The 12,608-nt window shown below is 42.6% G+C and overlaps 1 protein-coding gene across 1 annotated transcript in view; it reads left to right on the plus strand.

Annotated features, from left to right (window-relative positions):
- Nucleotides 1-12,608, plus strand: part of CLXN (calaxin) — a 24,436-nt gene continuing 11,828 nt past the window's right edge. Inside the window, exons 1-4 of the mRNA XM_048838143.2 lie at nt 1-335; nt 2,186-2,341; nt 7,774-7,878; nt 11,098-11,249. Of these exons, the coding sequence (XP_048694100.1) occupies nt 278-335; nt 2,186-2,341; nt 7,774-7,878; nt 11,098-11,249 (471 nt within the window). The 5' untranslated portion in view covers nt 1-277. The remainder of the gene's footprint in view (nt 336-2,185; nt 2,342-7,773; nt 7,879-11,097; nt 11,250-12,608) is intronic.

The raw sequence follows: 12,608 nt of genomic DNA on the forward strand, positions 1-12,608 counted from the left end.
GCCCGCTGCGCATGGGGCTGCGGAGCGAGGCTGGCTCCTGACAGCACCGCCGGGGGAACGGGGTTCGGCGGAGAAATGGACCCGCTCCGTCCCCGTACTTGGGCGAGGAAGCCGTTGCTAACGTTACTGAGCAACGACGCCTTATGAGTCCTCGCCCCTCCGCGGGACGCCCCGGCTCTCGCTTTGTGATTGGCTGGTCCCCGGTCTTCTGTTTCCATGGTGACAGCGCGCGGCTCCAAGGAGGAGAGCCGCTGCCGGGCGCCGGCCCGAGAGCGCCATGAACAGGAAGAAGCTGCAGAAGCTCACAGAGTCGCTGTGCCGGACCGCGAAGCACTGTGAGTGCGGCCCACGCCCCGGGCTCCCCCAGCAGTTCCCAGCCCCGCCCCAGCAAGATCCACGTCCCCCCAACAACCGCTTCACCACCCCAGCACCTCCTCTGCACCCCCCTCCCCATAGCTCCAGCCCCCTAATCCCCAGCCCGGCCCCAGGCGTCCCCCTGCAGCCCCCATGGCTCCAGCCCCCTAATCCCCAGCCCGGCCCCAGGCATTCCCCTGCAGCCCCCATGGCTCCAGCCCCCTAATGCCCAGCCCGGCCCCAGGTGTTCCCCTGCAGCCCCCATGGTTCCAGCCCCTATTCCCCAGCCCGGCCCCAGGTGTTCCCCTGCAGCCCCCATGGCTCCAACCCCCTAATGCCCAGCCCGGCCCCAGGCATTCCCCTGCAGCCCCCATGGCTCCAGCCCCCTAATGCCCAGCCCGGCCCCAGGTGTTCCCCTGCAGCCCCCATGGTTCCAGCCCCTAATCCCCAGCCCGGCCCCAGGCATTCCCCTGCAGCCCCCATGGATCCAGCCCCTATTCCCCAGCCCGGCCCCAGGCATTCCCCTGCAGCCCCCATGGATCCAGCCACTAATGCCCATCCCATCCCCAGGCGTTCCCCTGCAGCCCCCATGAATCCAGCCACTAATGCCCATCCCATCCCCAGGCGTTCCCCTGCAGCCCCCAGGGATACAGCCCCTAGTGACCACCCCAGCCCCAAGCATTCCCCTGCATCTCCCCCATCCCCATGGAAACAACCCCCAGGAATTCACCTGCAATTCTCCATTGTCGTGGAACTAGTGCCCTCAAAACTCTTCCAGCTCCCTTAGAAAAACCATGTCAGTCCCCTTACAAAATCAGCCCTACTGGATCTCACTCACCCCTTATGTATCTGCCACACAGTATGTTGTATATTCACTCTGCATCTCTATTAAGTTGTTACACTGTTGTAGGCCTTTCAAACTTTGGGCTCTGAAATTAAGATGTGGAACATACCAGTCTCTATATGTTGTAAAGACCTGGCCAGTGTGTAACATGGCCTATTACAAGATGGAGTCATAACTAATTAGTTTGTAAAGGCCTTGCTAAAAGCTAATTGGGAATCTCCTTTAGCTTGAGTAGGAAGATGTGAGGTCTACTTTAGCTATCACAGTGAAATCAATATAGGGAACAGTACAATGAAAGCCATGAAGCTCTTGTTGGTCACACGTTTGTTATATTATTTAAGAAAAGGATGGGTAGCTGAGAGAAAGGGGAGAGGGCTAGAAGGTGCTTATCTCTTTCTTTTAAGTCTATATGAAGCTATATATGGACACAAGTTTTTAAGGTATATTGAAAACAAGTGTCCTATTGTTTTCTTGTGACCTGAAGTCACGGGAATGGAAATGGCTTTGGAGCTGATGAGTTGGTGGTTCAGTCTGATGCTGAAGAGACCAATTTCAAATGTGGAACAGTTAAAAGAAAAAAGTACCAAAGTATTATGAATCCTGATTTTAAAAGCCTTTATATAGCATTTCTCTAGCTTTATTAGCGATATTTCTAAATATAATGGCAGACTGAAACAACAGTCTTCCTGTCACTTCTCATCTTGACAGCATTACAGAGTTTAAAACCCACTGAAAATTAATAAAATGATAGTATCCTCTTTTACATAGAGCTGAGCTAGTGTTCCCTCTTCTTCTGGAAAAAACTGTCTAACATCTCATGCCTCCTCAGGAAAGGGGCTTCTGTCCTTGAGAGGTATTTACTTTATATTTTGTTGGTTTTTTAAAATTTGTTAAAGGTTTATTATAATGTTAATGTTGCAGCTTCTCCTTAGTTTTGAATGGCACTTAATATTATAACCTCTATTATAACTTTTTTTTATTTCACAGTCAATAAAATTGAAGTGGAATGTCTCATAAAGCTCTTCCACACCCTGGTGGTTGAACCCAGTGATCGGCATGCCATCATTGGCTTAGATCGTAACACGTTCAGAAACATTCTGCATGTCACATTTGGGATGACAGATGACATGATTATGGACCGAGGTGAGACTAATTGATTAAAAAAGGCGGTAATTTCTGTAAAAGACACCTAGGGCAACAGCTTCCAAACTGGTCTGTGAAGCACGTGCTAGTGGTCCACGGAATGTTCCCAGTTCACATGATGCTGGCTTCTCATTCTTGATGCTCTACAAGAGCATTGCAGAGAAGAGCCTTGATGCTTGTAAAGGTAGCTGGAAACAAGGAGGAGGAGCTGCATGTATGTTAATTAACATCCCCCCAAACAAAAATCCTACCAAAACAAGACACTACACTGTACACCATTCTCCCCATGGAGATGAGAAAACAGATGACAGATATTAGTCATATTGCTTAATGCACTACTAGAAGGTGCTCAGATACTATGGTGATGAGTGCAGTATAAGAACCTATACAGAATAGAATAGTTGCTGTAGTTGCCACAAGGATGTTGCACAGTTGCAAGTGGGATTGTGAATGGCGGGTGAAGTGATGTGTGTGATTTGAAATGGAGGAGTCCAAAAGACAATTTATTAAAATATAATCCGAACTATGGAAAAAATTGACAATTTCTTGCTTAGAGCAGAAGACAGACGTTTCCTATGAAAAAGCCATTGATTGACACATCTGCACCGAGTATGATCTCTCACCCATGTGTGATGTTTTCTTCCAGAACCGGGTCACTGTGTTTTCCCCGCCTCAATGAGAGAGAGAGACTTGCTGGTGCTAAACTATGTATCAGCTTCCTGACACCCACATTCAGTTAGCCACCCAAACAAACTCCTCAGGACTCTGCCAGTTCTTACTTTGCCTTGAAGGTTAACATTTGGTATGTGATGCTCCAAGAATATGATATGGAGAGTGTACATATAAAAGGGAAATAAAATATGGTGGCATATGCTCTGTCCAGGGCTCTGACCCACTACATATGGGTCACTCAATGACTAACTCTCCTGCAGCTTTGTAAGGGAGGAGGTGTGATCCTAAGAGCATACCAAGTCAGAGGGCAAAGGGCTCTCTGGTATGTAGCAGTTAGTCTCAGCTGGCCTGACCAGTTCAGTGCACCCCACACACTGCAGTCATATTTATTTAAAAGGTGTCTTATCATTGGACAACTAGCAACTCACTAATCATTAATATTCTTGCATGATGTATGTACGGTTGACATGCAAAGAACAATACAGACATGCTGGAAATATGTGACTAAAATGTGATTAAAGCAAGCATCTCAGAAAAGTTGATAAACAGGTTTTTCTTAGACAAAGATTTGTGAACTCCCCCATTTGTCTTGCAAGACATGGACAATGGGGAAACATCAGCAAAGCAATAAACAAAGCAATCAGATCACAAGCAGAAGGGAAGACACCATTTGCACTGTAAAAATTGCAGCAGGAAACACTGCATGGGAATTCACCAGAATGGGATACTTTCATCAAGATGGTGTTGCCCCCACATCACACCCTCCCAGAGCAGACAAGAGACTGAATCCCCAAGCAGACCTTCCTGGCTCTTGACACTAGGACATTGAACTTTGGGGGAATATAAGAAACTGGAAAAAGACTTTGCTTTATCCTTCACCCGAGGAGGCAAAGTAAACCAGTGCTTTGGGCTCTTTGTTTGTTCCTGGCTAACATAGCTGCCGACACCATGGGTGCTCCAGGGTTGGAACACCCACAGAAAAAAATTAACAGATGCTTAGCACCCACTGGCAGCCAGCTTCCTCTTTCCCCCCATTAACAGATCAGCTGTTCCACGCTGTGCAGGAGGTGCTGGGAGGGAGAGGGAGGAGAGGGGATGAGGCGTGCTCCAGGGAGGGGGCATAAAGAAGCAGGGTGGGGTGCGGCCTTGGGGGAAAGGGTGAAGTAGGGGAAAGGCTGGGGGCAGAACAGGGGCAGGCAGGGGTGGAGTGCAGGTAGGGACTGGGGGGCCAAGCACCCCCCAGGTAAAGAGGAAGTTGGTGCCTATGTTGGCTAAAGACTGGCCAGCCTTGCTGGAAGAATGACTGTGGTAAGATTCTAGTTTGTTAAATTAGATTATAGTCTTAGAAGTGTATTTTTACTTTTGTTTGTTTGTGACCATTTCTCTCCCGATTCCTTCTATCTGATACCACTTACATCTAGGTTCTATTGTTAGTAAACTTGTTTTACTTTTACAAAATCATTTCAGTGCTGAATATTAAACCAAAGGGTAAAATCCTCAGCTAATCTAGCAGGCTGGTGTGTATTCTGTCTCTGTGGAGGCAACAAATTTAGTAACCTCTGTGAGGGTCCAGTGAGAGGGACTGGATACCACTATGGAGATGGTTCTGGGGAGACTCCAGACTGGAAGGTCTGTTGGTGTCACCCTGCAAGGAGTAACCAGTGTGGTGGCAGCCAGGATGAGGCCATTGTGCTGTCAACATGTTGCTGGTGTCAGGGCTCTGAACCAAAGCTGCACAGCACAGAAGCCCCCAGGGCTGCAGGGCAGGCAGTGACACAACCCCTTACTGATCTGAGCAAACCCCCAAAGTGTTACAACCAGCCTCCTCCCACTCAGAAGCATTTCCCTGCAGTCATCAGCCCCTGTGACTGGACAGTCACAATAATTACCAGGTTCGCTACTCCTGAGTGACTAGTATACACCAACCAGCTGGTTTGATTCAACTCTGTGTCAGCTCCAATATAACACAGCACTGTAATCTATAGTGAAAACAAGTATAAGTTTATTAACAAAGGCTAAGATTTTAAGAGAGTGAGCAAAGGTAATAAGAACAACACGTAACAAGTAAAACAAAAGTGTAATGCTTCTACTAGACTGAAACTTAACTCTAACAAGCTAACCTTGTCTAAAGCAATTTTGCAACTCTGTCCTTTCATGCAGTGTTTCAACTGAGGTTGTTTGAGAAGTAGTGAGTTTGTCAGGCCTGACAGGAGTTGCTGTTATAGAACACCGAACCCTTGCCAGATGGTATTGAGGGCTTCTTCAGGCCACACCATGCCACAGGGCTGAAGGGAACGGTCGTGTGCTGGTACTCCTGCACAGAGAATATCTCCTTTCCTTTTAATGAAGGAAGGGTAATGAGTAAGCACTGCTGTGCTGAGGACAGTTCCCTCCACTGTTGTGTGTGGGAGGTTTAAGAATGGGGCTGTCGTGCAGCCACATGACTGGCTCCCTCCCAGCTGCTGAAAATATATGCTAGAAGAGGGCATTATGTTATCATAGCCACCTCCCTTCTCTGTAGTGAGACACTATAGGGATGACAATAGGCAGGCATTACTGCCTATAGACTGCTCTTTTCCTGCAATGTGGGGGAAATACTAGGGAAATACTGTGTTAGAGTGGATACCCTGAGCAGGGGCACTAAGAGCAGATTGACATGGAGGTTTTGCTGAGCCAGCATAGATTTCTTTCCTTCATTGACAGATAGGAGTGATGAGGAAATATTAGTGCACAAAAATGTGCTTCCTTCCCCGACCCATGGGGTGAAAAGGTGGTGGTTTGGGGCTCTATTGCGCTGGCATGAATTCCCTCTGGCATATAGATGCCTAGAGGAGGGTACTGAGGAGACATTACTGAGAAAGTGCTGTAAAGCTGGGTCTGACTAACTTCCACAGAGTTGCTGCGGGTACGTATCTGAGGTGTTCCATCACTGGGTCTGATTCCCCAAGCAAGGAATACGGAAACGTCATCCTCTGGACTGAATGAAATATTGGTCCAGTGGAAAAAATAGTACGTGAACATGTAATTAAAGAGTGTATCATAATGCATATAGAAAGGGGGAGGGCTGAATTAAGGTTGAACAGACAACCTAAATTCTGGCGTTTCCTAATTTTGCAGCGCTGGATTCTACCTATGTAATTTTCTTTTCACATAATTTTCATGTGTGTAATATTTCAATTCACTGAAATGGTACAGGAGTATTGCTGTTGCTGTAACTAAGCTGCTTAAATACCACTGAGAATCTGGGCCTGACTTACTAATTGTACTAAAAGAATTTTTAAGATGCAAAGCAAAATACTAAGTATTTACAGGCTCCACTGATTGGAAAGTTACACACAGTAGCTTTGTTTCTTATCATAGGGAAGGGTGAAGAAATAAATATGCATATTGGTTCGTGCAAGATGGCAGAAAGTTGTTGGTGTTGAGTGTACAGAAAAAAAAGTGTATTGGATTTTCTGGATGACTTCCTCCATGGCTGCCTAAGACAAAATATTATCGCTAAAGTCCTTCTATCTGCAAATGTATTTTTAATGGTGGATCTCCTTCAGGCTTTTCTGGGATTTGTGCTACTTACTGGGGTGCATAAACCCAGAAAAGCAACGGGTCAGCTAGCAGAACAAAGTGGCTATTCCACCTGTGATAGCTTAGATCCCCCAATAGGAGTTTGGAGTGGAAGACCATCAGACCTGGATGCAAGATTCTTATAGTAACGGATGTTAAGGCTCATACAGTTTTCAACAGAATAGTGGAAGAAGGGAATTTTTGCTAAAGTGAAGCAAATCAAAACACACAAACATCTTCAGCCAAAAAATGTTCATATTTACACTAAATGAAAGAAACTATTGCCTTGTTTCATAGAATCATAGAAATGGAGAACTGGAAGGAACCAGATTAGGTCATCTAGTCCAGTCCCCTGCACTGAGGGAGAACTAAGTATTTATTATTTAGACCATTACCTACAAGTGTTTATCTAACATGTTCTTAGAAACCTCCACTGACAGAGATTCCACAACCTCCCTAGGTAATTTGTTCCAGTGCTTAACTACCTTTGCAGTTAGGAAGTTTTTCCTAATGTCTTAACTAATTCTCTCTTGCTGCAATTTAAGCCCATTACTGCTTTTTCCTGTTCTCAAGGGGTAAGGAAGACAGTTTATCACCCTCTGCTTTATAACAACCTTTTAGGTACATGAAGAGTATTACCATATCCCGCCGCCCTAAGTCTTCTCTTATCTAGACTAAACAAACTTAGTATTTTTAGTCTTCCTTCATAGATCATGTTTTCTAGATCTTTAATCATTTTTGTTGCTCTCCTCTGGACTTTCTCCAACTTGCCCACATCTATCCCAAAGTATGGTCCCCAGAACTGGATACAGTACTCCAGTTGAGGCCTTATCAGTGCTGAATAGAGTGGAATAATTACTTCTCGTGTGTTCTTACAACACTCCTGCTAATACATCGCAGAATGTTTGCTTTTTTTTTTTTTTTTGCAACAGTATTACATTTTGCCTCTTGATAGTTTGTGATCCACTATAACCCCCAGATCCTTTTCTGCAGTACTTTCCCCTAGGCAGTCATTTCCCATTTTATATTTGTGCAATTGATTATTCCTTCCTAATCATAGTACTTTGCATTTGAATTTCATGATATTTATTTCAGACCATTTCTTCAGTTTGTCAAAATCATTTTGAATTGTTTGGCTTTGCATTGCCCCCCTGTAAGTATTACATTTGCAATACATCTAGCCTTTCTTCTCTTTTCAGTGTTCCGTGCTTTTGACACAGATAATGACAGCTGTGTCAGTGTAATAGAATGGGTGGAAGGTTTATCAATATTTCTTCGGGGGACATTAGAAGAAAAGATGAAATGTAAGGTTTATGTGTACGTCAATTTTTAGTAATAATTAAATTTATGAATATTTAAATCTACTTTTTAAATGTAACTAATACTAATTCTCTGTTGTTATATAATTCAGAGTAATTGAAGGGTTTTCCTTTGAACAATTTCATGCTCCTGAGTTGAGTCTTTCAAAGCTCGTTACCATTGGAATTTTATGTTTTCCATTTGTGCTTGCATTAGAGCCCATAGACATGAAAAAGTCTTTATGAAGATATTAAGACCAAGAATTAAAGACATTTAAAGGTCCAAACTGGGCCATGTGAAATGCTGTTCACGAGGAGCCTCACAGGGACTAAGCCAGTGCAGAGAAGTCCAGAAGCCACTCTGTCCTAGACACTGGAGTAAAAGCCTAAAATAGTGAAATTGTTATTGTGAAGCATAGCCTTTAACCTAATCTTAAAATCTCTTTTAAAATCTTTTTAAAGAACTATTTAAAATTTCTGCATTCATTTTAAGCAAAAGCAATTGCTTGTTCGGATACAAGAGGTGGAAACAATGCCACTGGGTTGAGTCCTCCTAAGCTTGTTACCCTTGGACTTTTGTTTTTTCCATCCAAATCGGGCAGAGCTGGGAGTTGAATGTGGGCCTCCCACATTGCAGGCCAGTGCCCTAACCCTGGGCTACAGAGTCACGCTAACTTCCCCATCCCCAGCCCTCCGAGAGTCAAACCTGGACCTGAGAAACCTTCCTGCCAAACCTGTCATTGAAACAGATATGTTGCCAAGACACGTTTCTCTTTCAGCAAAACAGCACTTTCTGACAGAAAAATGTTTCACTGAAAATATTTTGACCAGCTCATGTATTGACAAATACAAGTAGACTAAACCAGTTTGGAATAATATTTACAAATAGGAGGGTTGGGTGGGTATTTTACTGACTGAAAGCTTTTTCTTAATAGTGTAATTGGCAAAGGAAAGGACCAGAAAGTTTTAGCAGAAGTCAGGATTGGTTTAGAGTCATTTGTTCTTTAAAGCTGGGCTTGACATGGTTTGAAAGCCAAGATAAACTTGGAGCCACTTGACAATTAAGGAGAGATTTGCTGCTAGAAGGGGAAATGGGTGTGTGTGTGTGTGCTGTCAGTCTTCTCCATATCCACCTCTAGCACAGGCCTTTCAACCTGCAACTTTCATACATGTTAGCTTTGGAGTTTTAAAAATATACCTTCTATCTTAGTCTAAACAAGGCCTGTGACCTGCAGCATCTCCTTCCCTGCCTTCACAGATGAATCTGGGCTCAGCTGCATTTGTGCTTGGCTGTCCTTTGAACTGTTTCGTGCTCTGCCATGCAGTGATGTCAGGGGCTCCACAAATTCATTTCCCTCACATAATTCTAGAGAAAGAGCCATACTGAAGCCCAACACCAGATGCAACTGGACCTCAACATAATCACAATGCTGTAGGTACAGACCACCAATATACTGAAACAATACCAATTTTTGTATCATCATCCAGAACACCCATAACACTGCAATACCTGGTCACCTTACTCAAATGACTACTTTGAAATTAGATTAATCTGAGTAAAACCACTCTGTCTGACAAGCTCTCTGTTGGCTACCATCACAGTTTGTTGCTGAAATAGCAAAACTGCATTTTTAGACTTAAGGGGAGTAAGACTGTTACCAAACTTGCTAAGAAGTTCTATTAAAAGATTAAGGGCTTTGAAAGAGAGAGGAAACAGTTTTTCACCACAGTTTAAACTAGCCAGCAATCTGTGTGCCAAAGGAGGAAGGAACAGAGAAAAATAAAAAGGAAAGAAAATTTAAAAATACTCAGCATAAAATAGCTGTTTCTGGCTTGTTTGGAGCTTCTTGGTCTTAACCTTGCTTGGCTTTGTGGAATTCTGTTTAGCACTGTGACTACAGTATGATGCGGTCTATATTTTCATTGTGCTTTGGGAAGGAATTTGTCAATTACTGGTAGCTGTCTGACTCCACAGTTGGGGCACATCAATAGAACCAGGATTTCATCCTTTGTCTTAAGGAAGTCAGTAGCAAAATGCCTATTGACTTCAACAGGGGCAGGATTTTATCCAAAGGCAGAAACATATTTTTGCTCTTGTGAAAGTTACGTGTATCACTTGTATCTTGTACTGCAGTATCACAAGACTCATTGAGAGCAGTCACACATTGAGAGCAGCAAAGAGGAAGCAATGACAAGTATTTTTGTTGATTAATATATAGTAAAAATAAACTACTTTTATAGTATTTCGAGATTCTCTCTCTGCATTAAAGGATCCCTGATTTGTGGTTTTTGAACTGATATAGCTCATGCTCAGATCTTCTAGCCCAACTTCTGAACTGGTTAGGGTTCATACTCTAATTGTAATGCAAAGGTAACAATACCTCAGTAGTATGGATAATTGAGTCCGTTCTCTCCTATCTGCCTCTCACTCAGTTTCTTTCATACAGGCATCAATTTACAAATTGTTTGGAAACAAACTTTCACCACATATTAAACATGTTTAGGGAATGGCAGGAGAAAGAGTATGAATAGCAGTCTTTCCCCCTCTCCTTCCAAACAAAAGGCCTTGGTGAGTGGGACTAGGCAGGGGCTGGGGCTTGTTTTTCCCACAGGGCGCAGAGCTGGGATGGGGCAGTCCTGGTGATGCCAGCCCTGCATAGGACCTCCAGGAGTCTGAGCTGCGATCAGCTGTAGGGTGCCAGGGCTCAGGCTTCCACCCTGTGGATTGGTGGAATGGGGGGTATCCAGCCCCTGGTGAAGGGTAAAGGATTCTGCTGCCAACTTGACATCTAGTCATTTACAAAACAAGTTTAGATTCTACAGCTCCCCAGCCACTCACTCACACCTGAAACCCAAACTGCAACTTTAACAAACTGTATCCTCAACTTGAGGACCAAAAACTCACAACTTTCTTACAGCCTTCCTTATAACCCAAATAATCACTCACTTTTGTAACTATTATTTAAAATTTGTCACTTACTATGCATTGCATATTTTTGTTTAATCTCTATTAGCTAATCTTCCTTTCAGCTAAAATATATATGAATGATCAGTAAATTATAATTAACAATCAGCATAAAACATTTGTACACGGCAAATGCTTCTCTATACCTGAACTACTCAGTATAAAATTGTCTTTACTTGTTCTAACACATAGCTCACAAGCAACTCTAACGATTTGGGAAATGTTGGTATGAAATTAAATTAGATTTATCTTTTGAAAAGATTGTTTTGAGGTCTATGATCTGAATGGTGATGGATACATTTCAAGAGAGGAAATGTTTCATATGCTGAAGAATAGCCTGCTAAAACAACCATCAGAAGAAGATCCTGATGAGGGAATTAAGGACTTGGTAGAAATAACACTGAAGAAAATGGCAAGTACTCAACCTAAATAGCAATTTATTTTAGTAAAGATGCACCTTTCTAATATCAATGAATTGATCTTCACAACAACTCCAGAAGGTAGGAAAATATTATCCCTACTTTACAAATGGAAACTGAGGCATAAAGATACTAAGTGACTTGCCCTGGTCATACAGGAGGTCTAAGAAAGAGCCAAAAATATAACCCAGATCCCATGAATTCCAGTCCAGTGTCCTAACAACAAAACCACCCTTCCTTGCGCAGTTCATCACACTAATATATTTTCTCCTAATCAACTAAAGATAATTATTTTTAGACTTAGGACTATTTTTTTAAAAGTCCAATAGACAAAATTCCAAGGTGTAGCTGATCCCTTCTATGAGAACATACGATTCTCAAACTTGCTCTGTATTTATTTCAATAAAAGGTGTCACCTACAATTTTATTCTTAATTAAAATTGTATGTTATCACTTGATTTTATTAGGTAAATCTTACTTCTCCAGTTTACTGATTCTGTTAAAGTACAGCCCCAAGGCTATTCATGTAAACTAAGGGCCTTATCAATGCAACTATTTTTGTGAGTAATGAATGCAGAATTGGATGCTAAAGTTGTAGCAACATTTCCAGTAACACAGACAAATTGTCATACCCTTTCTTTGCCATACAAGAAGTATAAATTGTTTAATATTCAAGTAATGTTGTGTGAGAGAACAATAGAATTTCCAACCTCAATCATTCAAAAATCAGGTCATGCTCGCAGAAATATGAAATTGGCTTAAAAATAATGAGATTTTTAAATGTAATTATAGGGTCTTCTTATTTGCTTTCTATGTTTTAAAACTTTAGGGTTAATTTTTTCAAGCTTTTCTCCATAACCATGAGGACTAAAAATGTACTTTTTAAAAAAGAATAAAAGCTGAGATTCTCACATACTAAGATGAGCTGAGGCTTTAAGAAAGACCCAAATATCACAAGACTCATGATAAAATCACAACAGTTGGCAACAATGGAGTAGTGTTAAGAATGTCAAGTACAATAGTTAAAAACTTTGTTGATATATTCTTCAAACTCCATCTATTTAACTGAGCCATAAACAAACATTGCGTGGCTGCCACAGCATTTTTAAAAAAACTTGTTTATTCCAGTTTATTATAATGAGCTATTGAGTCAGAATATAAGATTCAGTCATTCACAAGAGTTACCAGGGTCTTATGTGAGTTCTGTTAATGAACTCTTAAGAGCTAGGTTTCAGAGTGGGAGCCGTGTTAGTCTGTATCAGCAGAAAGAACAAGGAGGACTTGTGGCACCTTAGAGCCTAACAACTTTATCTGCGCATAGCTTTCATGGGCTAAAGTCCACTTCATCAGAT

The sequence above is a fragment of the Caretta caretta genome, chromosome 2 (genome assembly GCF_965140235.1).
Source record: "Caretta caretta isolate rCarCar2 chromosome 2, rCarCar1.hap1, whole genome shotgun sequence".
In the NCBI taxonomy this organism is placed as follows: Eukaryota; Metazoa; Chordata; order Testudines; family Cheloniidae; genus Caretta; species Caretta caretta.